Here is a 27,444-nt window from a genome sequence, read left to right as displayed (position 1 = left end):
AAAAGAGGATACTTTCAGGGAACACAACATGTTGAGTTTCAAGTCTGGATTGACATAGCAAGGTGCAGAGACTATAAGCGACATCCCTGGACACAGAGAGGAGCATGAGAAATCAAAAGAATTTCTTCCTCTAAACCTAGAGAAGTCTTAGAATTTTTCTGGGATATGAGATGCAAAGCTCAGGGGAACCTCCCTTGGTTCTTAAGAGGGAGGGCAGCCTCAGAAAATCCTGAGATCCAGCTAGGTAAGGTAAGCGGTTTTGATGAGGTGCTCTCCTCCTGCAGTGCTCTGCTTAGAGGGAAGGTGAAGGCCTGGTGAGGCTTCCTGACAAAAGAGAGGTGTCACCACTATCATCACTATCATCACGACATTTGCAATGCTCCCTACCGTGGGCAAAATGCATGCACCATGAATGCTGTGACACTGATTTCCACAGTTGTTTCCTGACCTGGGAAGTGGGTCTTGTTAGCTCCACCTTACAGCTGAGAAAGCTGGCCAAGTCAATACTAGGCTGGAACCTAAATTCCCAGAAAAGTGCTAATCACACATACATGTGTCTTTTCAGTTATTTCTTCTACAAACACACACATATATAGAGAGGGGTTGAAATCTCCCAAGGTCTCCAGCTAGTAAACACTGGAGTCAAGATTCACACCCATGTGGTTTTTTCCAGAACTGATCTTTTAACCACAATGTAGGTAGGTCTTGCACACTCCTTGATCAATTTATTCTGAAGCACCTTATAGTGTTCATTGCTAAAGTAAGCAGACTTTTAAAAAAATATAGTTTATGGTCATTTATTGCTGACAATAAAGCTACGGGAAGCTATGAACACTTGTATATTTCTCTTATATTGTCAGGTTACAGTGGATCCCTAAACAATATTGGGGCTAGGGATGCTGACTCCTCTCCCCGGCACAGTCAGAATTCCATAAGTAACTTTTGACTCCTCCAAAACTTAACTACTAACAGCCTGCTGTTGAACAGAAGCCTTACCAATAACATAAACAGCCAACTACATATAGTTTGTGTGTTAGATGTATTACATTCTGTATTTTTGCAGCTAGAAAAAATGTTATTAAGAAAACCATAAGGAAGAGAAAATGCATTTAAAGGACTGTACTGTATTTATTTTTTAAAAATCCATTTAAAGGTAGGCCTATGCAGTTCAAATTTGTTTTGTTCAAGGGTCAACTGTATTTGGAATCGTTTTCAATTGATTTTTTTTTTAAGGTAAACAACCAGGGATGTCTGGGTGGCTCAGTCAGTTAAACATTTAACTCTACATTTTGGCTCAGGTCATGATCTCAGGGTCGTGAGATCGAGCCCTGCATTGGGTTGTGTGCTGGGCATAGAGCCTGCTTAAGATTCTCTCTCTATCCATCTCCCTTTGTATTACCCCTGTCATTTACACTCTCTCTAAAAAATAAATTAATTAATAAATTAATAAAATTTAAAAGAATAAAAGGCATACAATCATATCTATATATAGTGACAATTGTATCTTTTTCCAATATTTATATCTATTATTTCTAACTATTGCATTGCATTGACTAATGTCTATAAAACAATGCTGAATAAGAATAGTTACAATAGGCATATTTGTCTTATTTCCAACTTTAAAGGAAATATTACTAAAGCTTCCTCCTGATGCATGATGTTTCCTTTTGGTTTCTGATAGTTGTCAAATCAAAGAAATTTCTTTTTATTTCTAGCTGACATGAAAATTTCTAAGTCTCTGAGTTGATACTGAGTTTAATTTTCTTATTCTAAAATTAAAATATTTAGAGCTATTAATTTTATTTTGAGTACAACTTTGACAATATATTTTATATTCTGAAATGCAATACAACTATAGCCATTCATTCATTCAAAAAAATGTTTCTGAAGTGCCTACTCTATGTGAGGCTCAATCCCGGGGCTAAGGATATGAGGATGAACTAAGTTCCTCAAGAAACTTAATTTAAAAAAAAGAAACTTAATTTTCAGAGAGGGCTTTGGAGAGAAACAGGCAATTGCAATAAAAGGAGATAAGAGTTTCTGGTAAAGGCAAACACTGGATGTCATCACATGGAAGCTGCACTTAATGCAGACTGAAGAGGTGGGAAGATCCCCACATGAAGGATCACCTAGGCTAATACCTTAGGACAAGTAGGAACATGTCAAGAAAAGGGGATAGCAGTGGTGAGGAGACTGTTTTAGGACAGGGAACAGTAGGCATAAAGTCCTAGACACAAAGTAAAACACAGTGCACTTGGGGGATCATGGAAGTTTACTATGACTGGAGCTTAAAATGCATGGAAGAGGAGTGAGGAAAGAGGAGGTGAGAAGTGAGCAGGTGTTGATCAAATGCAAATTTATTATCCACAGTAAAGAATGCAGTTGAATTTATTTTAAGGGAAATAGGAAATATTTAATTATTTTAAGCAATAATTATTTTAAACACTCTGAAAATATCAGATTGGTGCTTTGGAAATATCATCCTGGGTGGCTTAGTCAATCAAGCATCTGACTCTTGATTTTGGCTCAGGTCATGATCTCAGGGTCATGAGACTGAACCCCACATCAGGCTCCACAGTGGGTGTGGAGGCTGCTTAAGATTCTCCCTTCTCCTCTCCCTCTGCCCCTCTCCCACCGCTTGTACTCCTGCTCAAGAAAGAAAGAAAGAAAGAAAGAAATATCAGCCTGGATGTGTTGTAAAACAAGGAAGATGGGCGACCAGGGTCAGGAGGACCAGTAGGGAAGTTATGAGTGAGAGATGAGAGACAAAGGTAGGACAATGAAGGCAGGAGCAGTGAGTTTAGAGAGATACAGGTTAACCTAGCACATATCAAGGAGGAAAAAAAAAAACATTAGGACTCGGTGATTGACTTTACATAAGGAAGTAAAGGAGAGAAGGATTTAAGGATGACATGCAGATAGATGGTGGTGCCATTAGCTGAAGCAGGGGAAACCAGAGAAGGAGTAGACCTGCCAGGAGTACATGAGAAATTATTGTAAGTGTGTTGACAGCAATTTAGCAAAATCTTCTAAAATTACAGTTACATTTATTTTTTTCTAGGAATTATTGCTATCAATATACCTGCATACAAAATGCTCCATTTACACAGTTATATAAAAGCAAAACATTGAAAACAAGTCACATATCCAACAATAGGGACCCATTAACTAACTTCTAGTATATCAATGCAATAAAATATTGATGATATACTCAAATTACTGAAAGAAAAAAGTAGCCAACCAAGAATACACCTAGCAAAACTGTCCTTCAGAAATGAAAGAGGAATAAAGACTTTCCCAGACAAACAAAAGCTGAGTGAGTTCTTGATCACTAGACCTGCCTCATAAGAAATGGTGGTAGAGAGTTCTGCAAGTTAAAATGAAAACAACACAAAAGCATGTGCAAGTATAAAACTTACTGAAAATGCTAAATATATACACAAATACAGAATACTATTATACTGTAATGGAGCTGTATAAATCACTTTTAACTCTAGTATAAAAGTTAAAAGACAAAAGCAGTGAGACCATAAATGTGAAAAGCTGTTAATGGATACTCAATTTAAAAACATGTAAAGTGTGACATCAGTAATACAAAGTAGGAACACAGAGAGGTAAAAAATGTGTAGAGTTTTTGTATTAGATTGAAGTTATGTTGTAATCACCTTAAAATAATCAATTATAACTATTTTACGATTTATATAACCCCCCAGTAAGCACACACACACACACAAACCTATAGTAGATATGCAAAAACCAAAACCAAAAAACAAAAAATAAATTAGGTACAAATAAGGAAGATAAGGAATGAAAGCCAATAGAAAATATTAACAAAAATAAGATCCTTTTTTAAAAAGATTTTATTTAATTATTCATGAGAGACACAAAGAGAGAGAGGGAGAGGGAGAGAGAGAGAGAGAGAAAGAGAGAGAGAGGTAGAGACACAGGCAGAGGGAGAAGCAGGCCCCATGCAGGGAGCCTGACATGGGACTCAATCCCAGGTTTCCAAGATCACACCCTGAGCTGAAGGCGGCGCTAAGCCGTTGAGCCACCCAGGCTGCCCAGATGCTTTTTTAAAAAAAATAATAAAATAAAATAAAAAAGATAAACTAAACTGACAAACCTTTATCTAAACTTACTAAAAATCTTAAGAGGATTCAAATAAATAAAATAAATGAAAAAGGAGACATTAAGACTGATGATACAGAAACCAAAAGGATCACAAGAGACTATTATGGGTAATTATACACCAAACCTAGAAGAAATGTATATGTTCACAGAAACATACAAACTACCAAGACCGAATAATGAAGAAAGTACAAAGTTGAATGGACATGAATAATGTACAAGAAAATTGAATCAGTAATCCAAAACTTTCCAACAAACCAAAGTCCAGAAACACAAGACTTCACTGGTGAATTATACTAAACTTTTAAAGAAGAATACAATCCTTCCTAAATTCTTCCAAAACATTTAAGAGGAAGAAATACTTCTAACCTCATTTTGTGAGGCCAGCATTGTCCTGACACCAAGGCCAGACAAAACACTGCAAGAAAAGAGAACTATAGGTCAACATCTCTGATGAATGCAGATGCAAAAATACTAAAAAAAAAAAATAGCAAACTGAATTCAATAACACATGAAAACGATCATCTAACATCACCAAGTGGGATTTATCCCTGGGACACAAGTAAATTAATTAATGTGACAGACTATATTAACAGAATGAAGCATAAAAACCACATGACCATCTCAAAAGATGGGGAAAAAGGATTCAACAAAATCCAACACTCTTTCATAATAAAAACTCTAAACAAACTAGATATAAAAGGAATTTACCTCAATATAACAAAGTCCCTATATGACAAATCCACAGCTAGTGTCATATGCAATGATGAAACTGAAAGCTTTTCCTCTAAGACCAGGAACAAGCCACTCTTGACACTTGTATTCAGCATAGTACTGGAAGTCAAAGAGTATTTAGGCAAGAAAAAAAAGCCACTGGAAATGAAGAAAGTAAAATTATCTCTGCTTTAGATGACATGATCTTTTATGAAAAAATCCTAAAGATCACACACACACACACACACACACACACACACACAAAGAACCAGAATGAATAAAGTTGAAGGATACAAAATCAACATACAAAAATCAGTTGCATTTCTATACACTAACAATGAAATATCTAAAAAGGAAATTAGGGGCAGCCTGGGTGGCTCAGCAGTTTAGCACCGCTTTCAGCCCAGGGTATGGTCCTGGAGACCCGGGATCAAGTACCGCATCAGGCTCACTGCATGGAGCCTGCTTCTCACTCTGCCTGTGTCTCTGCCTCTCTCTCTCTCTCTCTGATATATATCTCTCATAAATAAATAAAATAAAATAAAATAAAATAAAATAAAATAAAATAAAATAAATAAAAAGGAAATTAAGAAAATAATCACATTTACAATAGCATCAGAAAGAATAAATACTTGGATATAAATTTAACCAAGGAGGTGAAAGGTTTACATGCAGAAAAGTACAAAGCATCCATGAAAAAAATTAAAGACACAAATAAATGGAAAGGCATCCCATTTTCAAGGACAGGAAGACTTAATATTGTTAAAATATTCATACTACCCAAAGCAATCTACAGATTCAATGCTATCCTCATCAAAATCCCAATGGTATTTTTAAAAATAGAAATAGAGAAAACAATCCTAAACTTCATATGGAATCACTGAAGACACTAAATAGGCAAAGCAATATCAAGAAAAAAGAACAAATCTAGAGGCATCACACTTCCTGATTTCAAAATATATTACAAAGCTATAGTAATTGAAATAGAATGGTACTGGCATTAAAAACAGGCACACAAACCAATGGAACACAGTAGAGAACCCAGAATTAAACTCACACAAATACGGCCAACTAATCTTTGACAAGGGTACCAAGAACACACAATGGGGAAAGGACAGTCTCTTCAACAAATGGCGTTGAAAACAATCAGATACCTCACATATAAAAGAATGAAATTGCGCCCCCAAGAATGAAATTGTAAAATATGTGTATTTTACACCATACACAAAAATGAACTAAATACATATATATATACATATATATATATATAAAGTCAGATATAAATATGACTAAAATATGTTCACAGAAGCAGAGACATATATATATACATATATATATATATATATATATATATATAAAGTCAGATATAAATATGACTAAAATATGTTCACAGAAGCAGAGAATAGAATGGTGGTCACCAGGGATCAGAGGGAAGGAGAAATGGAGAACCATGGTTCAACTGGTATTTTTTTTTTAATTTTATTTATTTATGATAGTCATACAGAGAGAAAGAGAGAGAGGCAGAGACACAGGCAGAGGGAGAAGCAGGCTCCATGCGCCGGGAGCCCGATGTGGGATTCGATCCCGGGTCTCCAGGATCGCGCCCTGGGCCAAAGGCAGGCGCCAAACCGCTGCGCCACCCAGGGATCCCCCAGGTTCAACTGGTATTAAGTTTCCATTAATGCAGGATGAATTAGTTCTAGAGATTTGCTGTACAGCAGAGTGCCTATTGTCAACAGTACTGAATTATGCACTTAAAATGTGTTGAGAATCTCATTAAGTGCTCTTACCACAAAAAAGGGTGCACAAATGTTGGAAGTGATGGATATGTGTATCACCTTCATTGTGATAATGGTTAATGAGTATACATATATCCATCCTCATCAAACTGTAAATATTAAGTGCATGTGATCTTTTGTATCTCAATCATATTTCAAAAATACAAAAAAAAATATTTCAAAAATACTGTTTAAAAAAAAGAGTAAATTTTAATTTATCTGATATAAGGATGGGAACCCCTGCTTTCTTTTGAGGACCATTTGAATGGTAAATGGTTCTCCAACCTTTTATTTTCAGGTTGTAGGTGTCCTTCTGTCTAAAATGAGTCTCTTGTAGACAGCAAATAGATGGGTCCTGCACTGAGGTGGACACTTGACGGGATGAGCACTGGGTGTTTTTCTGTATGTTGGTAAATTGAACACCAATAAAAATTAATTAAAAAAAAAAAAGAAACATTTTCAGCTGAAAAATACAAGGTATAGAATGGTGTGTTGAATATACTAACCTTTATATAAGAAAGAAAAACTTAAGAATTCATGCTTGCATAGAGAATCTCTACAAGGAATCATTAAGAATCTAATGAAGGCGCTTACCTGGGTGTGTGGGGCGCAGGTGCAAGGGAGTGGAAATAGGGGATGAAGAAAGACTTTTCATTCTATGATGTCCTTGGAATGCCTTACCTATCTCTAAATTTTATTTTTCGGAAAGATTTTATTTATTCACGAGAGATCGAGAGAGAAGCAGAGACATAGGCAGAGGGGGAAGCAGGCCCCCCACAGAAAGCCTCATGAGGGACTGCATCCCAGAACCCCCAGATCACGACCTGAGCCAAAGGCAGAGGCTTAACCACTGAGTCAACCAGGCACCTTACCTATCTCTAAATTTTAAAAAGTTAGTTAAAAAACTCAAATGACATCTCCTAGATCACCAATTCTCCTAGGATAAAGAAAGGTGAGGTTTTCCTTCCTACATCTTTCCCCTATCCTTTTTTTTTTTTCTTCTGACATAAACTGGGATTTGAAATTCAGGTCATTTTACATTGTTACTTCTCATATATTTCCTTTTAAACATTTTTTTTTGAGATTTTCAATCTATTTTTTCAGTCACTAGAGTAAACTCTTAAATTCTGTATTTAAATTGTTCCAATATTTCAGTGTGATTGCTTTTATGCTGCAATATCTCTGTGATCATAATTAAGATGCATTTCTTGCTTGACAGGGCAAGGGCAGCATCTTGGTAGTATTTTTCCCACAAATGTAGGTCAGTGAGTAGGATTGATTATGAATCCTTGAGTGGGTGAGAACATTTTCTCTTATCACTAAGAAACAGCTTAGCTGGTCACAGAATTGGAGTGTTGCGATGCACCTTCCCCCACATGGCTCATGCTGCCCATTGTCATCTGGGCCTTCACACTATGAAGGAGTCTGAGGCAAGCCTATTTTTTATTATCCTTTAAGTAATCTGTTATCATCTCCTTTTTTCTTTTTGGATTCTTGCAGGATTCTTTCTATGATCAAAATTTTCAAAACGTTTGCTAGGGTATTGATCATGAGATAGTATTACTTGCTCATCCATTTTGCCTGGAACACTCTGGGGCTTTGGATCTGTAAACTAGTCATTGATTCCTTCCATTCAGTAAAACTTACCTTCTCTCTCTCTCTCTCTGTTATATGTCTCTAAGTTCTGTGTCTGCTCCTTTTGCTCCATTCTCTCGCTCAGGAACACCAAATAGTTGATTAACGTCTTTCCTCCATGTCCATCACCCAAGTATCATTGTTTTTAGCTCTCTGCTCTTTTCCTTGGCATTCTGCAAGCAATTCTGAAACTTGCTCCTACTTTGCTCATTTCATTTAGAGTGTTTTATTTTTCTGTTTCTAATTTGGCTTTATTTCTGATTGATTTTTAAAAGTCTTTCCAGCCACTATTTTAATTTCTGCCTCTCTTCTAGCTGGTTTTCCCCCCAGCTTTATTGAAATATGATGGACATAAAACATCATGCATTTTAAACATGTGCAACATGTTGGTTTGATGCGCTTGTATATTGCAAAATGACTGCCAGCATCCATTAGTTAACACCTGCATGGTATCATATAGTTACCATTGCTTTTTTTGAGGTAAGCACATTTAAGATTTACTCTTTTAACAATTTTAAGTTAAATAAACTAACAAATTAAAGTTTAGCTTTTTAAAATTTCTCTTTGTTTTCATCTTGCTTTTCTAGAGTTTTGGGGAGACACAACACATACACTACCTCACACTCACTTTTCTGATACAGTGGATACTCTTCATGGGCCTCTTGAGTGCTTATTCTACATCATTTTTGCTGCATAACCTCAGTGTTCTGACTCAGAACTCTAATGAGCAGAAATCCCTTGTGGCCTCACCCAGGTCCAGACACTTTGGCTCCCAGTGCTACAGATGCTTGGTGTCTTTTGCACATTTTATTATTATTTCAAATGGTAACATTAGGAAGAGCAAACTCTCTGCTGAAAGACCACAGTAGTGAATTTGTGGTTTCCTGAATATCTTAGATCATATTGCTCAAAACTGACAAGAGTAAGGGCAAGAGACTGTGTTAAACTATCTCCTGGGATCCCCCTCCACTTTAAGATATGTGTGAGATCAATTCGTTCATTCATCCGCTCACCCTTCCTTTTATATATTTATTCAACTCATGTTTTTTTATGTGCTTTCTATGACCAGCACTCCTTCAGAGCATCTTTACTGCATTAATCTCAGGCCTCCCCAGTAGGCTGTGACGACAGTGTCTGGCAAAGAGCAGACATATGAATATCTGCTGAATGCATAAAGGAGTGAACAAAAGAATGGATCTCCTAGAAGAAAATCATTTTATCTCAAGGATACATCAGTGTGACTTTTTGGTTATTCATGGCAATGTTCTTTTCCAAGGTAATAAAATACGGGACTCTGGTGAAATCTTCATACGTTCATGCACATTTATTTTGGAATCCACGGTAGCTTGGAGAAGGGCTGTATTAGCTAGGAAGAAAATAATCTCCTTAAATATTTTGATTAAAAAAGTGTAAAGCATTTCAAAAATCTCTTCAAACACTTCTCCAGTCTCCATATATGTGAATTTAAATTATTCACTAATTGGAGGAGATTCCTTTAAGAGCTCCCAAGGAGTAATCCCCCAGTGGCTAAATATTTTTGAAAGCAATACATAAGTTTGAAAAAACATTATAATTCAAGGATCTTAGTGAATTCAGACTTATCTTCTATAATTAGTCTAAATAAATGGGGGTTTTCTCAAGTTATAAAACCTCTTCCAGGAGGAGACCCTGAAGCATTTCAGATGCATTGGCTTCATCATTATGCCTCCATGGTAGGAAGCATGTAAGCAATAGTGCTGTCAATTCCAACTTGAAAGGAGGTTTATTCAAGGCCTTTAGCCAGACTGTACATGTGGGGGTTTCATTCAGGCAGAAGGGACAGCAGGTGCTTCGGCTTGGAAGCAGATTCCTCACATGGAGTCCATTAACCTCAGGGTCTCTAGGTGGAAGTCAGGGCTCCGTGACCTTTTCAGTAACGTTGGCTGACATTCAGCATTTCCATCAACTATGAACACAAGCAACAACCAAGGTAGCAGTATTTTTGACTCTGCTGCTCATGGAAACCACAGAGAAATATTTTCATTTCACATTACAATCGTTGCAGATATCTCAACATATCTTCTACGCCACCACTACTTCAAACTTATGGTAGTTATTGGACCTGATTGTAGATTTTGAAGTGATCGCATTAGGAAAGAAGCACTTATATTATTAGATCATACTTTTGATTTATTAACATTTTCATATCTGGATTTTGAGAATTAGTTTTCTTTATAATATGATGTGTTTTATTTTCTGCATTTGAAAATACTATTCTGAGAAGCAACTCCATAGACTTCTTCAGCACACTCCTACTTTGGAGGATCATGAAAGAACAGTGGAGTTGCAGAGGTGTGAGAAAGGGAGGTGAGGTAGGAAACAAGGTCAGAGAAGTGGCAGGTTGCTGGTGGGGGGGGTGCTCTGATCATGGCCTCACAGGTCACTGTGAAGATTTGGCTTTTATTCTAAAGGATTTAAGGAATGGCATGAGATCTTTTGAAGAATTGTTTTGACTGCCTGAACAGATCTCAGGGTGCAAGGGCAGAGGTGGGGGGACCAGAGAGGCAGGCAGTTATAACAATCCAGCTGAGAGATGATGGTGGGGTGAACCAGTGTGGTAACAATAAAAGTGGTGAGAAGTGGTCAGGTTGAAGGTGGATATGTTTTGAAGAATCCAACAAAGGAATGGCGGGGAGGGCGGGGTACTGCCAGAGAGGTGTGAGAGGAACACAGATCAATAATGATACCAAGATTCCTGGCCCAAGCACCTGAAATAATGGCAATGCCACTCTCTAAGATAAGAAAGTTATGAGAGCAGGCCACTTGGGAGCAAAACTCAGGAGTTCAGTTGAAATTTGTTAGGTTTGACACATCTGATAGTCATGGGGGAGATGCTGAGCAGGTACTTGGATCTGTTTACCTAGCACTTAGAGGAGAGGTCTGGGCTGGAAATATAATTTGGGAGTTGTCGGCATATAGATAACATTGAATCCTTGAGCGTGTATGAGGTTGAGAAAGGAGTGAGGACAGCCAGAGAATGGAAAATGTCTGAGGCTCGCCCTGAGGCACTTCCCCCAGTAGACTAGAGAGATGAAGTGAAAGCAACATAGGAAGGCTGAAAAGGAACATGTGACAGAGCGGGAGTAGAATGGAGAGAGTGGTTTCCCAGAAGCTGAGGAGAAAGTATTTCCAGAAGGAAGGAATAAGCAATTGTCAAAATGCAATCACAATCAGAATGGCTAAAATCACAAAGACAAGCAAGTGTTGGTGAGGATACAGAGAAAAAGGAATCCTCGTGCCTGTTGGTGGGAATGCAAAGTGGTGCAGCCACTGTTGAAAACATTGTGTGGAGGTCCCTCAAAAACTTAAAAATAGAACCATAGGATCTAGAAATAGAACCAATAGAATCCACTCCTGAGAATTTACCCAAAGAAGACAAAAATACTAATTCAAAGGGATACATGCACTCCTACATTAATAGCAGCATTATCTACAGCAGCCAAATTACTGAAACGGCCCAAGTGTCCATCAATAGATGAATGGATAAAGAAGACGTGGTATAGATATATGATTATTACTCAGCCATACAAAGAACGACATCTTGCCATTTGCAACGATGTGGATAGACCTAGATGGTATTATACTGAATGAAATAAGTCAGAGAAAGACAATTATCACATGATTTCACTCATATGTGGAATTTAAGAAACAAATGAACAAAGGGAAAAAAAGAGAGATAAGCCTAAACACAGACTCTTAACTAGAGAACAAGCTGGTGGTCACCAGAGGGGAGGCGGATGGGGGGCTGGGGGGAAACAGGTGAAGGGGATGAGGGGTACACTTGTCACAGCACTGAGTAATGTATAGAGTGGCTGAGTCACTATATTGTACACCTGAAACTAATACAACGCTATTAAAAAAAGACTGATGATCCTCCCAGACCAGTGCCATCAGCAAGCCCCCACATGCCTCAAACTCTACATGCCCCATGCCAATGGTATCTCCCTCCTCCTCTGCTCCTCATCATCATTACAATGGCCCAGCCACCTGGCCACTCACCCTGGAGCCTCAGAGCCACTCCTGGCTCCCACCTTCTTATCCTCCATGGGTAATTTGCCCCCAAGTTTGTAAAAATCACTTCTAATTTAGAACTCCCTTGGATCCAGTCTCCTCTTCCCCATTGCCATGGCCACTGCTATAGCTTAGCACCATAATTCTTCTCTAAATTACTGAAACAACTTCCCAGCTGGCTTCCCTACTTCCAAACCATCTTTCCATGTAAAGTCAGAGGGAGCAAAGTGCTGGTCCCTGCCTATCTACGGAGGCACATAGTCCTGGCAGTGCCAGCCTGTGCCACGCGGCTCTGACCACACCTCTGGCTGCCTCCTAACCCTCTGGCCGCAGACCCTCTGCTGTAGTCTGCTCAGTGCCCTGTCAGTGACACTGCCAGGCCTGCCAGCTATCCTTACTCGTGCCTGTCACTCATCCACAGTGTTCCCACTTTCTCATCTTGGTCTACTCCTCTCACAACAGCCCTGGAGTTGCTTGTATTCCCCTCCCAGTTCCTATAGAGTCCTGTTCATACAGACACTGTTGTGTTTGTGACATTGTATCACAGTTAAGACTGCAGCTTTCTGGGAGTTCCTTGTTTCAGCTGGGCATGCAGCAGGTGCTCAGGAAGCCTGTTGAATCCAAAGTGTGCAGGGCCCTTGCATGGATGTGTGGGTCCCTCCCTGCTCCCCACTAACAAATCCCTATGTGGAAGTCCTAACCCCCAGTGTGATGGTATTTGGAGATGGGGCTTTTGGGAGGTAATGAGGTTCAGATGAGGTCATGAAGGTGTGGCCCTTGTGATGGGATGAGTGCCCTTCTAGGAAGAGGAAGAAACGAGAGCTTGCCCACTCTCCGTTTTTCCATCATGTGCAAAAGCAGTGAGAAGGTGCTCTTTGTGAGTCAGGGAGGGGACTTCACCAGACACCAAGACTGCTGGCACTTTGATCTTGGGCTCCCAGCCACAGACACTGAAACAGATGTCTGTTGTGATTCCCTCTCCCCACCCCCCCCCCCCCAATCTATAGTATTTTATCAGCCCAAGCTGATAAAATCAGAGGAGGATTTATCAGAGGAAGATTTGGCTTTGGGTGAGTTGCCTATTATGGGATTCACCTGTCCTCAGGGCCTCATGGTACACATTTTGTTAAAAAAAAAAAAGAAAAGAAAAGAAAAGAAAGAAAAGCTCTCCAACATTTTTTTTTTTTTAGTCCATTTTGGTCACTAGTTATTCTGAAGCACAGTTATGTCCTAGATGCTTTAAGTCCCTCGTGCCTTTGCTTACATCACTTGGTGTAGGGGACAACATAAATGCCACTCAGACTATCCTCCTCCCCCTGAAAAATCCCCTACACCTTTTATTAGTCATGAATTTATTCATCCAGTGAGTACTCTTTAGGTGCCTCCTGTGTGCCAGCACTCTGCCAGGTACTAGGGTCTTAGCCTTGCTGAAATCTGAGCATCAGCTTCTTCTGCCTTTAAGCTTTCAGGAGGGAAGGAAGGGTAAGACTCCCCTCAGGAGGCTGTCTCTTTCTCCAGCAAAGAGGCCTCAGGCAAAAAATCAGCCATGAGCTTCCTCTGGGCTGAGACGTGCCACGCCACTACACCTCAGAAGCCCCCAAGCAGTGCCTTACACGCAGCAGGCTTGTTGATTAAATTCAACAGAACCAACTACAGGCTGGAGAAATAGTTTTGTTCTCTACAACTCCAGCTGTCTTTGGAAGAGGCTGGATGCTTTTCCTTCAGACATTTTTCAAGATTTCAATGCATGCATTTGTAGGCAAGAGCCACATCACAGGGAGAGAAGAATTTGGAGTTTCTATGGCAATCCCAGGGGTTGGAGAAACCAGAAGGAGGATGGGATTGAGAAAGAAGAGGGAGCAGAGGAGCCACCTTGTGCCTCTGCCACAAGCCCTCAATTTTCAGCTTTGTTTTGACAAGTCACCAAATGCCTGGTATTAATGAATGTCTTGCTATGAGTAGAAACCTATCAAGGAACTGAATTTTGTATCCCAGTCGATAGAGGGCAAGAGAGAGAGCCTACCAGGTCAGTGCAAGAAGCAGAGCACCCAGGCCAGGGTAAGCCCCCCAGAACTGTCAGAAGTCAGTTCCAGAAGTCTTCCGGATTTCCAATCTCTGGAACTGACAGAGGTCAGAGACAATTCCACTTAAATCTCAACCTCTGAGTGGCAAGGGTATGATAGTGAGTTTATACACATAGTGATACTCTACATATACCAGGAAGTTCAGAGAACAAAACAGAACTTGGCAAGTTTGAAGATGCGAAAGGAGACACGAAGATCTCCAGCATGGAGGGAAGAGGAAGGAAGGTCTCCACTGCAACTCGGCACCTACAAGCATCGTTACACATGTGAACATTTTCAAAGAATGGAAGAAGCCAGAGGAAATTCAGATGGGATTCTTCATACTGCTGTTCTTTACGGTCTTTCAAAATAACAAATGTTTGCTCTGTTGAAACAGCTACAATATGTCAGAAATAGTTTAAACTTATTTATCTAACCTCAAAGACAGGCTATTTCCCCTAAGACGCGCAGCGCAGCTCTGAAATACTCAACGTTCTGTTTCCACAATGCTGAAGTAGTTTTTGGAAGGCAAATGTTGTGGAAAAAAGTTCAGATCTGGAGGGGCTGTAAAACATGTGTTGCAGAAAGCCTGCACCTCTGGGTGTCTTTAAAATAGTCACTGTTTAAAAACAAATATCCTTCATCCTTGAAAGGTTCATGAAAAATTCCACACTACAAAATCCTTGGCCTAAATTAGACTGCTCTAAAATGCTGGGTTTTTATATCAACATGTCACATATACTATACCTGATGTTTTCGTTCATTTCTTTGTTTCTTCTAGCTACTCAACACTCATACAATATTCTGTATTTTTTTCCCACATGACAATTGAGTTTGAGCTACCATTAGTTACTTCCAGGGCCTATGAAGAAATGGTGTTGTCAATTCATAGGATAAGAGGCAGATTGAACACATTGTAGACAAACCACACAGAGAGTCATTACTAATAAATGAAACAAACAAGAGCTCACAGTTCCAGTGTCAGAGAAAAAAACCTCAACACTTCCAGCACAGAGAATATACTCGTTTGACAGTGGAGTCAATCTTCACAATATAGTAAATTTTGTAAGAATATTCCCATTTTGAGTTAATTGCATACCCTTCCGTTCTTTTTGGCAATATGTAATCTACGCTTTTTGGATATAAAGGACTATTTATCAGTGATGCCATATCCAGAACTTCCTCCAAATATACGAAAGGCTATGGTTTTTACCAATCACAGAACTCACTTGAATAGCTGAAGTACTTTCTCTTCTCTAGCAAAATGATGTTAATGGATTGACATAATCAGGTCTCCAAGCAATTTGATTTGAGGAATTAGAAACAATCTGGGTTGTACTATCTAGCCCCAAGAATCTTTCCCCAGAGACTTTTAAAATATGTTTCTTCTGCCATGGAGGAAGGGTATCAACAAGCCTCTTCCTAGTGTGGCCATCCTTGACTCCTGCTTTGCTTGGGACTGGACAGTTCTCTTGAAGTCCACCAGTCATATCTCATGAGTGCTACACAATCCATTGCTGGATATTGGCCCCCAGGGGCTTGTTCATAGGCTAGAAAGGGCCCATGGGGGTTATTCCACATATTATCTTGAAAACAAAACCCTCCAGTGGTTCCTTGAAGAGTAAGATTAAAAGTCAAAGCTGGTACAAATCAAGCACAGTGATGCATGCCGAAGTTATCCAAATGGTATAAACCACTCACACTGGGTCAGAGACTTCTGCAACAACAGCTAAAATGAAGATAACCTTAGACATTCTGGAGGCCTTTCCTGATCAACAGCAAGTTTGATAACTGACCAATGTAACACCAGGATGCTGATGAACAAAGAGCTAAGATATGGTCCTCAAAGGCTACATGAAAAGTATTGCCTATTTGGAAATCATGTGCCATGACCTTGAAGTTGGCCCTGCTGCTGTCATTGGCAAACCCAAAGCCAAGGCCAGGCTGATATCCCAGGGCTCTCCTTCCACTTCCCTCAAGGCTCCAGCTCATCTCTCGTTTTTCCAAGCTGCCCTCACTTACTCTATAAAGTGGGTCCTTTCTCCCTAGGAATGAGGGGGAGAAAGATTCAGTTTTCCCAGCTCCAAAGCTTGCACTCTTTCCAGAGGATACAGACGCAAAAGCCCTTTCAGTGTATGGGTACTGAGTGTTAACGAGAGCTCATCCTCTGGCCCCAGCCGTCCAGCCCTCACTGTTCACCAAACATGCCTCACTCTGTGTATTGCTAAGATTTTCCATGTGTTCTTCTCTCCACAGTGGAGTAGAGTATTTGCTATTCTCCTTTATCACGTGGAAAATTTCCTCTTTTTCTAAGATTTTATTTTTTCATGAGAGACATAGAGAGAGGCAGAGACATAGGCAGAGTGAGAAGCAGACTCCCTTTGGGGAGCCTGATGGGAACTGGATCCCAGAATCCTGAGATCACGATCTGAGCCAGAGGCAGATGCTCAACCACTGAGCCACTTAGGCGCCCATCACTTGGAAAATTTCTGTTCATTCTTGAAGATCCATCACAGGCCCTCTTGTCCCTGACCCTCTTTGATTCTGTGGCTGATTCCTCTTCTGTGGACCTTAGCACACTGAGGTCTCAGCTGTTAACAGGCCTGATCCCACCTTCAGAATGAGCCCAGAGCATGGATGCAGACCCTTGCCCATCACTCCTTGCTACCCACTGTTTCCTGAGGATGTCTCTCATTTTGAGATAACATTTGAGATAAGTCCCAGGAGACTCTCTGGCCCTGTTTACTGACTAATGCATTGGTTCTTAACCTTGGATACACATTAGAATTGCCTTGGGAATTTAAAAAACACAACATTCTCAGGCCATACTACAGATAAATTAAATCAGACTCTCTGGGGTAGGGTGGGTGGATAATTTAAAGATAAATTAAATAAAAGAAAAGATAAGGAAAAACAGAGGGGCACCTAAGCTGGATGTTAGTAGAGATGCTGAAATCTATTCAGGTCCTATGGTGTTTTCCCCACAATGAGTATTTTTTTTTTTTTTATCACCAGGGCTTGAATCCTTTTTCAGACTATACCAAGAAGCCCTCATGCTTTTTTCTTTCTGGAGGTTGAATTCCAACAATATTTTTCTCTCCTTTAGCTCCTGGCCCTGTGTGGGTCCTGTGGGCCCTATCCCAGAAAGGCATAGTTGGGGCAAAGGAGTGAGAGCTATGGATGGGTCATGGGAGGGCTTTCACCGGTTCCATGTGTTTTATACAATAAATATTCCTCCAGCCCCTACAGCTATCCTGTGCCCTCTGTCACTATCTGGGGGTCTCAGCGTACACAGGGAGAAGCTGACGCTGACGCTCTTGGGGGACAGAACAAGCGAGAGCCTTTCTTACAGGATAAGTAGGTGTAATCGGTTTGATGTTGGCTCTTGCTGGCTTTTAAGAAAAGCCTCCCAATTGTTTACTAGCAAATCTCATACAAGTCTGGGAAACTCAGCACTAGCCACTCTGGCTCTGGCTCTAACAGCCTCCTGAAGAACCAAGAGAACACAAGGTCAGCCTAGAGCCACCACTGGGGACCCATGGAATTGAAGCAAGTTATTTGTTTAGAAATCTGCACTTCAAAAGATCACCAAGAGAATACCGGATGTCTGAAAGCACAGAGGACAAACCTAGTTCCTGCCCTCCTGGATCCCCACAGGTCTATCCTACACAGAACACAGGCTCAAACAGGACCAAGTCTGGGCCATTTTATTAACATTACAATTTAGGTGGATTTAATGAGTCTCCATGTGAGAAACACAGTAATGAAAAAAACTGTGAGGTGAAAGTTATTTAGATCTGAAATAAGATGTAATTGTGGAAAGGTTATGTGTTATTTTGGAAGAGGAAGCCTGTAGCTTTATTCTTTTACTTTTTTAAGATTTTATTCACTTGAGAGAGAGAGAGAGAGAGAGAGAGAGAGAGAAAGAGCAAGGGGAGGGGCAGAGGGAGGCAGAGAAGCAGACTCCACGCTGAGCAGGGAGCCCGACATGAGACTTGATCCCAGGACCCTGGGATCATGACCTGAGACAAAGGCAGACATTTAACTGACTGAGCCACCCAGGTGCCCAAGGTTACGTGTTATTTTGGGAGCAGAAACTTGCCATGGGGGTCTTAGGCCCTACTCCAGTGGTCTACCCAGTGGTTCTCAAACACTGCTGGTAGTAGAACCAATTTTAATTTTTTTTTTTTTTTTTTTTTTTAGAAAAAATCTAGTTTATAAAACCATAAAACAGGAAGGTCTTTTAGTTGAACTGTACATTGGCAGAAAGGGTAGGCAGGGTAGAAAAGGAAGACTGGGGTCCTTGACAAGACTCCATAGAATCTACAGTTTGAAAACCACTGGCTTATTTGCTGGTCTACTGATAGTATACAGGAGAAACGTTAGTTGGAGACAGGGAATGAGTGGGCCTAGGATGTTAAATTACATGATAAAAGACCTATGGGTCAGTGTGTTTTTATCATGCGAAAGAGTGAAGGTGAATGTGGGGCGGGATGTCTGTGAGGTTTGGGGACAGAAACATACTGGTGGTACTGAAGATAGAAGTAGGGTATAGACACATGAGGATGAAAGCAGTGTTGCTGATAACAGAACCAAACCACAATAGCTGTGGTCTGGAGGCTTTAAGACATGCATGACTCAGTATCTGCAGACACACACACCCAAGCCTGAGGCTTTTTGCAATAAGTATGAAATTTGATAGGTTCTAGAATAGCCCTGTTTTTCATCTTGCATATTTAGCTACCTTATTCTAGCATTTCTTGCTACTTCTTAATTGTGTAGAGAGTTTTCTCCATACGGGAAATGATGTGAATCAAAGATGAGGAGAAAATCTTCACTCGAGGAGCACTGAGAATGGAGCTTCCACAGATAGATATTCAAAGAACAGCAAATGGTTTTAAAAATGAGTCTTTTTAATCCACTAGCTCAATAATCCAAATATGAACACAAAGAGGTCTGGGGCAAGGGTACCAAGGTTTAGGTGAGGGAGTGGAGAGTCATTACTAGACAGATCCTTTCCTGTCATCATCATAGTAATGGTAGAAGCATGTGTCTGGGGGCAGGCAGGCCTCCATCAGCCTGGGTGCTGACCCAGCTCGCTGAGGCAGACCCCTGACCTAACACTGGCCAGCATCCCACTGGCGAGCGAGCAAGAGCCAGCCTCTCTGTGTATGCTCCCTGGACTCTCAATCTCACACCATGGGGGCAATTCTGCAGGCCAGAATTGGGCCCTGGTTGTTGCCTATACCTGAGCCTCTGACACTTGTCTCCAAGCTGTGGCACTTCCTAATTCCCCCCTCAGAATTTTTGTCTTGACATCCTTCTCTTTGAATAGCACTCTGGAGTTCCCATTTCTTCTGTCTCAAGTCCAGATTCTCCTTTTCCAACCAATTCCTTTGGAGTCACACAGACTTGGGATGAAATCTGAGTTTACCCACTCACTAGATATATAGACATGGGAAGTAACTACACGTATCTGAGCCTATTTATTCACTAGCAAAACAAAAACAATAATCATATCCACCTTGTAGGCTGTTCGTATTTTGACACATTAAATTATTAATGATGAGTTTTGATGGATTTTCAATGTGCACCTTACGAGATGCTATCTATCAGCATACACTCCTTTAGCTCTTTGCAATGTAGTGACTCTCTGAGTTCAACTCAACTGCTATGTGCCAACACTCTGGGCTGGCCTGGGAACACCTGTGTTCCAGATCTCCAATTAGTGACACATTGGTTGCTAAATGCCAGATATGCTGGCTCTCCCTGTTGGACAAATCAGAAGCATTTAATATCTTGAGTAACTGGTCCAACAGTCCAATCAATTGGCCATAATACAATTCCACTGATTTCAATTAATGGCTTTCTGCAGTTTCTTTCCCCTCTATCATTTCATCCATGCTGTAGGTAGTATGCTCTTTCTAAAACACAGATTAGCTCACACTACTACTCTGCTTCAAATTTTTCTTGCCTCCCCATTGCCAATGAAATGAAGTCCAAGGGTTTTAGCCTGACATTAAACGCCCTTCACAATATGGTTCCAACTTATACTTCCAAAGCCACCTCTTCCCACTCTCCTTCACACCCTCTGTTTTAAGTCACCCAGATCTGACTGTGGTTTTGCAAATAAGCCAGGAGCTTTCATGTTTCTGTGCTTTTGCATATATGCTGTTTCTTCTGCTTCAAATGGCCTTTCTTTTTGTTCCAAGTGCCCTGGTTGTAACATCATCTGTTCTGTAAACCTCTAATCCTTTAGAAGCCTTAACTATTCTCTCCTGTAGGTGTGTGATGCACTTCATACACACAGATTTCTGCATTTGTTATATCATAGTTTCTTTGTCCATAAAGCTGTAGACACCAGGTCTTATTCATTACTGCACACTAAAGAACGAGATTGGACTTAGCACATGCTTAGTGAATGCTTGCTGAATGGATGGAAAAAATGTGTGGAATTTCCAACCACCTATGATTGATTGTTTGACTGAATATAGTATTAAGAGAGGAGGGTGCTGGGAAGACTTCTGTATCACAGGCAGAAGTAGGGGAAAGCAAGGGATGGGTAGCCTTTTTGAGTGGAAGAATAGGTTTTAAATATACTTAAAAATAATTGTAGCAATTTTAAAGATTTTTTAAAATTTTTTTATTGGAGTTCAATTTGCCAACATATAACATAACACCCAGTGCTCATCCTGCCAAGTGCCCCCTCAGTGCTCTTCACCCAGTCACCCCAACGCCTCGCCCACCTCCCTTTCCACTACCCCTTGTTCGTTTCCCAGAGTTAGGTGTCTCTCATGTTTTGTCACCCTCACTGATACTTTCACTCATTTTCTCTCCTTTAAGGATTTTATATGGTTTAAAAATGGATAACCATAATATAGAAGAGGGCATACATTTCAAAAACCATAGGTTGAGAAAAACAAATTAGTTTTAATATGGCCAAAAGCAACAAAATGTTTAGTTCATAAAATAGGTGCAAGCAGATGATCCTCAGGTTTTCAAATATTCTGAAAATTATATGCCAAATTTTGAAGGTGAATGTATTTTTCTGAAGCAATGGCTCTTTTTCTTTAGAGAGGATCAAAGAGATTTGTGATTTAAAGATGTTACGTGACTACCATCGAACTCTACACTACGTAATATAAACCAATGGCTTTTGGGTGAAAATAATTGTCAGAGAGATGAGCTACATATAGGACTTTAACCATATCATTTTGCTGTACCACAAAAATGTTCTCAAAATCCTCCCCTGTAAGGGAAATTATTAAACCCAGTAAAGAAAGCTAGTAATTCCATTAGACATCACCAAAACTTTAGGTATACTCAACAGAATTTTAATCCTAAAAAAAATCTGTTTAAGAAACTACTTTTAAATTTATGTCATATGTTCTGACCACCATCTCTTAGACATTGAAAGGCTTTCCTTCCCTCGACTCATGTTGTGGAGCACCAAGCACCCCACTGTTACCTGGGCACACTGGCGCTTCCCACCACCTGCTTGTCCATATACGGTGGGGGGTTAATCCTGTAAACTCCCACCTCATGTTTCCCTATCCTTTCCCATCCATGGGCAGCATAACACTGATAGGGATGTAGGGCTTAAACTAACCACACCACTAATAGGATACTCTTTCTAGAAGGCAATTTGTGATAAGCATTTTGAGTTATCGAAATTTTAATGCCTTAAGATATTATAAAAACATTGAATGACCTGTGATTCAGTAATTCTAATCCTGTTAATCTGTTTTAAAAATTAATCTCAACAACACAAAAATGTTATATGCACAAAAAACATTCCTTATATAGCTATATGTTACTGTAAAGAGTATAAGCAGCTCAACTTTCCCTAAATAAGAGAATGGCTTAGTTGAGCTGCATTCATATCATTTGTGAAGCAATTAAATTATATTTATGATTTTTTTTTAGTGTCATGAGAAAATTCTGACTTAATGAGAAAAGGTTACAGGAATGCAACAAAGAGGAAATGCTGGTTGTGTCTTTGTGATGGAATTGTGGGAATTTCTTTGCTTCTTAATGCTTTGCTGTGCTTTCTAATTATTTTATAATGAGATGTGTTACTTTTTATAAGGAGACAAGAAAACTGAAAATAGGGGGGACCTTTGGAGCAGAAGGAGTGCTAGCTTCAGAAGCAGTGAACTCAGCCCTTCCATGGACTAGGTTTACCCCTTTGGTCAGGTCCCACTTCTCTGGGTCTTGTTTTCAAAAAATAAGGACTCTATATTCAACTCCCAAGACCAAGACCTGGGTGGTTTCCAGTCAAGGCCATCTACATTGCTTCAAATCACCCTCTGTGAAAGATGTTTTTCAAATGGTGAAATTCCAGTTTCACCAAATCACAGATTCTTACAGTATTTGGTTTCTTCTTTTTCCATTACAACTATAGTGTTTGAATCATAATATAGGTAAATGAGTTTTTCACAGACTGGTGTTTCAGCTCCAAGTAACTCCTTGATAAGGACATTGTAACTACCTTTTTTTATCCACTAAAAATGTTTTCATTGAACTAGGGTTGATATATAATATTAAGTTGGTTTCAGGTGTATATCACAGGGATTCAGCAATTATACAAATTATGAAATGCTAACTACAATATATGTACTATAGTATTATTGACTCTCTATATTCCCTGTGCTGTACTTTTCATCCTCATGACTTCTTTACTTTATAATTGGAAGTCTGTACCTCGTCACCCCCTTCATCCATGTCACTATCCACCCCTCCATCTCCTCTTTGGCTCTTTAGAGAGAGAGATCTTTCTGGGTTCCCTCCTCAGTCTTCCTGATATTGGGTAAGAAGTTTGTTGGCACTCAGTTATAAGCCCAGACTGGCCAGGTATCTTAGCTCAAGCATTTTTCCTACTTTTACTTCCATTTGTCCCAGATTCCTGCAAAAGACCAAGGATCTAGGGTAGAATTTTAGGGCTGGTCATCAGCCTCCAATCCCTTATTCTGTAACAGAGAATCACGGTTGAGTATGTGACAGGACCAATGTCCCACAGCACAGCAGAGGCAGGGCAGAGAGGAAAACCAAAAAAACCACGGGTCTAGGATGCAAAATTAGTTCCCATTCATATTGGACTATATTTGCTTTAATTCTTGGTTAAGCAGTAAAGCATCATAGCTAAGCTAAAGTTCCTGCCCCAAACTTTTTCTCCTTTTTTTCCTGGCAGTACCGACAACCCTGCCACTGGTGTCCATCCTTCCTGGGAACATCTGCGCATTTTTGCCATTACTTACATACTGATAAGTGGTACCTATGATTTGTTGTCTTGAAAACTTTGTAGTGTTATCCTATTGTGGGTATTCAGATTATGATTTTAATGAGATACAATTTATATACTGTAAAATTCACCCTTCCAAGGGTACACTTCAGGGACTTCTTTGGCACATTCATAAAGTCATGCAACCATCTCTACTTGATAATTCCAGAACATTTTCATCCCCCCAAGAAATGTGTGCCCATTAGTCATCCCTGCCATTTAGTCTCTTAGTCACCAGCAGCATCTTATCTGTCTCTGTGGATTTGCCTGTCCAAGACACTTCGTGGAAATGTAATTACACAATATGTGATCTTTTGTGTCTGGCTTCTCTCACTCACCGCAGTTTTTCAAGATCTATCCATGTGTTAGCATGGATCAGCCCTTCATTCCTTTTTACGGCCAAAGAAAATTGCATTGCATGGATGTGCTACATGTTGTTTGTCTGTTCATCAGTTGATGGACATGACATTGTTCCTACTCTTTGCTATCAGCATTCATGCACCAGGGTTGTGGGGATGTGTGTTTTTATTTGTCATGGGTGTGTATACCTAGGAGTGGAATTGCTGAGTCTCACTTTTGGGAGAACCATCAGACTATTTTCCAAAGCAGCCATATGATTTTAAATTCCTCTTGCAGTGCAAGAGGGTTCTGACTTCTCTACATTTTTCACACTTTTATGATCTTTAATGCTTATACATTCTGATTACAGCCATTACAGAGAGGAAAGTGGCATCTCATGACTATGTTTTCTATGCAACTGATGAGTCACTAAACTGTACATCTGAAACTAATAATATGTCAATATGTTAATTGATTTCATAGAATTTGAAAAAAATAAAGAAAAGAAAGTGGTATCTCATTGTGGTTCTGACTTAGGTTTCCCCAATGACTAAGGACGTTGGGCATCTTTTTATGTGCTTATTGGTCATCTGTACATTTTTGGAGAGATGTCCACTGAGATCATTTGTCTGTTTTAAACGAGGTTGTCTTTTTATTGCTGAGTTCTAAGAGTTCCTTTTACATTTTGGACAATCTCTTATCAAATATATGATTTGCCAACATTTTCACTCATCCTGTGGGCTTTTGTACTTTCCTGATATGTCCTTTGCAGTAAAAAAGTTTTTCAGTTTGAAGAAGCCTGTTGACCCACTTGTTTGTTTTGGTGCTTATATCCTAGCTAAGAAACTATCACCTGGGGTTCCTGGGTGGCTCAGTCAGTTAAGTGTTGGACTCTTGATTTTGGCTCAGGTCATGATCCCTAAGTCATGAGATCAAGCCCTGCATCAGGCTCCCTGCTCAGCATGGGGCTTGCTTAAGATTCTTTCTCTTCTTCTACCCCTGCTTTTGTTCTCTTTCAAATACATAAATCTTTAAAAAAAAAAATTATTGCCTAACCTAAAGTGACTAAAGTGATCTAAAGAATTGTGCCTGTTTTGTACTAAGGGTTTCATAGTGTTAACTTTCAAATTTAGGTTTTTGATTCACCATGAGTTATGTTTTGTATATGATATAAGGTTCCACTTCATTCTTTTGCAAGTGGGTATCCAAGAGCACCACCACCATTTGTGGAAAAGATGACACTCTCTCCCACCTTGAACCTTCTTAGTAGCCCTCTTGAAAGATCATGCTTTAAAGATTTACCTGTGTTGATTCAGCAGCTCTAATTTATTCATTTTACTACTTTATAGTGTTCCAGGAAATGAATATATTTTCATGGCCTCTTTCTCCTGCTGGTAGAGATTTAGGTTGTTTTTATTCACATTTTTTTCTTTCTCTTTTCATTTTTCTCTCTCTTCCCCTATCTCTGTGCACATTCTAGTTAACTGTCTCTTTACCTTGTTACAAAGGCTACCCCTGCAAGTAGAATTTCTGGCATCCAGAGGAGCCTGACACACAAAACCACGCTATAGCAGAGACTCAGGTTAGCTGCACTTCTAATGAGCTTGAGTATGAAAAACAAGCAACACAGAATATACATGCAATAAAAAATTATAAAATAGAAAATTATAGAAATTTATAGAAATTTGCAAAGTAAATTATAGATAATTATAAAATAAATGATGTTCTTACTTAAGCATTAACACTAGGGAAAAAAAATGCACAGCTAGATTTATCAGTAACTTTTCTCAGATGAGCTTTTCTTTCTTGCCAGAAGGTGGCAGAGAGGATGCAGCTTAAACTCTTCTTCCTCCATTTTTAAAGGGAAAAAAAAAAAAAATCTTTTTAAAGAGGAAGGCAAATAACTTGTGCAACTTAAAACTTCTAACTTTTAAACATACAGATTTGCAGGTTCTAATATTTAATACAGTTACTGAAATATCACCTAAGAGTGACTGGAGACAATCACTTTGGATATCTGTATACCTGAATTAAATAAGACATATTTGGCCATAATAAAAAAAAAAATCAAAACCTATGAATCTGTCTAAAAGGTATGAATAGATGAGCTCACTATAATTACTGGAAAATATTTTAAGGTTAACTGAGAAGAGAAAAATTAATATATGCCACTGATTTACGGAAATAGTATCAATTTGCAATATGAAAATATAATTTTGAGAAGCAGCATTCAAGTTTGTAAATGCTCTACTGCCCTCACTTATAAATGAGGGACTGGATTCCATGAAACCCAAAGTCCCTCCTTCCACTAACATGGTGCCTTTCCCATTGTAGAGACGAGGGTAGGAAGGTCATATATGAGCCAGGGACAGAACTGTCTGTAAAACCCAAGTTTTCTGACCCTTCACCAGCTTCCCCATCTGTCTTTAAAAAGATGGATCTCCATAAAAAGCTGTTCCTATGGCTTCTGCCCATAAGAAAACACAGTAAGTTCACTATAGGTTTATTTAAAATGGCACATAACTCAAAGTGAGACAGGTTTATTTTGAGAAGAAAGGTCCTGATGAGTCCCCAGGGTCCAGTCCATAGGGGATGGCTGCCAGGAAAAGAAAAACCCAATGGGGCAGCTCCCAGTAGGAGAAAGGAGTGGGGGAGGAGGCAGAGGAGTGCTCCCAACACCAAGCTCCATCCAGACCCCGGGGTGCAGAGGTGAGGGGCAGGAAGGAGGTAGAGAAAGGTCAGAAAGAGGCCCACATGCTGACTGGGCCTGGCCCAGTCAATAAAACCCAGACGAGTTTAATGTCTTTGCTGGAGGTTTCACTCACAAGAGCAGTTGCCACTGAATCCGGCCCCCGACTTATGACAGCGAGTAATACACCAGGATCCTTTCAATGGCTTATCCCCTGAATGCCTGATTTTAAACTATTGTGGAAGTAAGAAATTTAGAAATAATGTTAAAAGTTGAGGTTTCTCTTAATAGAAGTCAGATCTATTTTGCAGAATCCTCTGCAGGTGTAGGGCTGGAGAAACTCTAGCCGTTTGTGGCTTGGCAACTGCAAAGTTCCGTTCTGCTTTTCTCCTCGGTGCGGCCAGGGAATGCGGGCCCGTTCTGTAATGGTAGGTGCGCTCTGCCAGAAAACTCACATATTTGTGGGTGGAGTCAGTTGGGAGGCTGGAGGGATTTTGCAAGTCTGCGTAGGCCAAACACTGCAGGGACTTCCAAGGGGTGAAAAATAATACCTTGGGGGTTAGCAAATTTCCACTGCTTGATGAGCCAAAGATGCAGCTCTGGAAACATGGCAAAGGAACAGATCATCACAGGGAGGGAGTGCCTGGAAGGTAGGGGGATGTGTCCCAGGATCACTTCACTACATGCATGGTCACTATGTTACCAAGAACAGCAAAAGGACTCCCTGGGTCACCCTGGTTATCTGGGCCACGGTCTCAGTCAGATTCA

At 39.9% G+C, this 27,444-nt stretch overlaps 1 protein-coding gene across 2 annotated transcripts in view; it reads right to left on the bottom strand.

Moving 5' to 3' along the window:
* Positions 1–27,444, bottom strand: part of ADAMTSL3 (ADAMTS like 3) — a 340,042-nt gene that overhangs the window by 31,638 nt on the left and 280,960 nt on the right. Inside the window, exon 24 of one of the 2 annotated variants that reach the window (XM_041752918.1) lies at positions 26,532–27,275. The exons of the other annotated variant lie outside the window; for it this stretch is intronic. Within the exon in view, the coding sequence (XP_041608852.1) occupies positions 27,148–27,275 (128 nt within the window). The 3' untranslated portion in view covers positions 26,532–27,147. Of the gene's footprint in view, positions 1–26,531; positions 27,276–27,444 lie in introns of those variants that run through there. 2 annotated transcript variants of the gene reach the window in all.

Source organism: Vulpes lagopus, chromosome 4 (genome assembly GCF_018345385.1).
Source record: "Vulpes lagopus strain Blue_001 chromosome 4, ASM1834538v1, whole genome shotgun sequence".
Lineage (NCBI taxonomy): Eukaryota > Metazoa > Chordata > Mammalia > Carnivora > Canidae > Vulpes > Vulpes lagopus.
The sequence above is the reverse complement of the archived record's forward strand: the minus strand, read 5'-3'. Positions and strand labels throughout refer to the sequence as shown.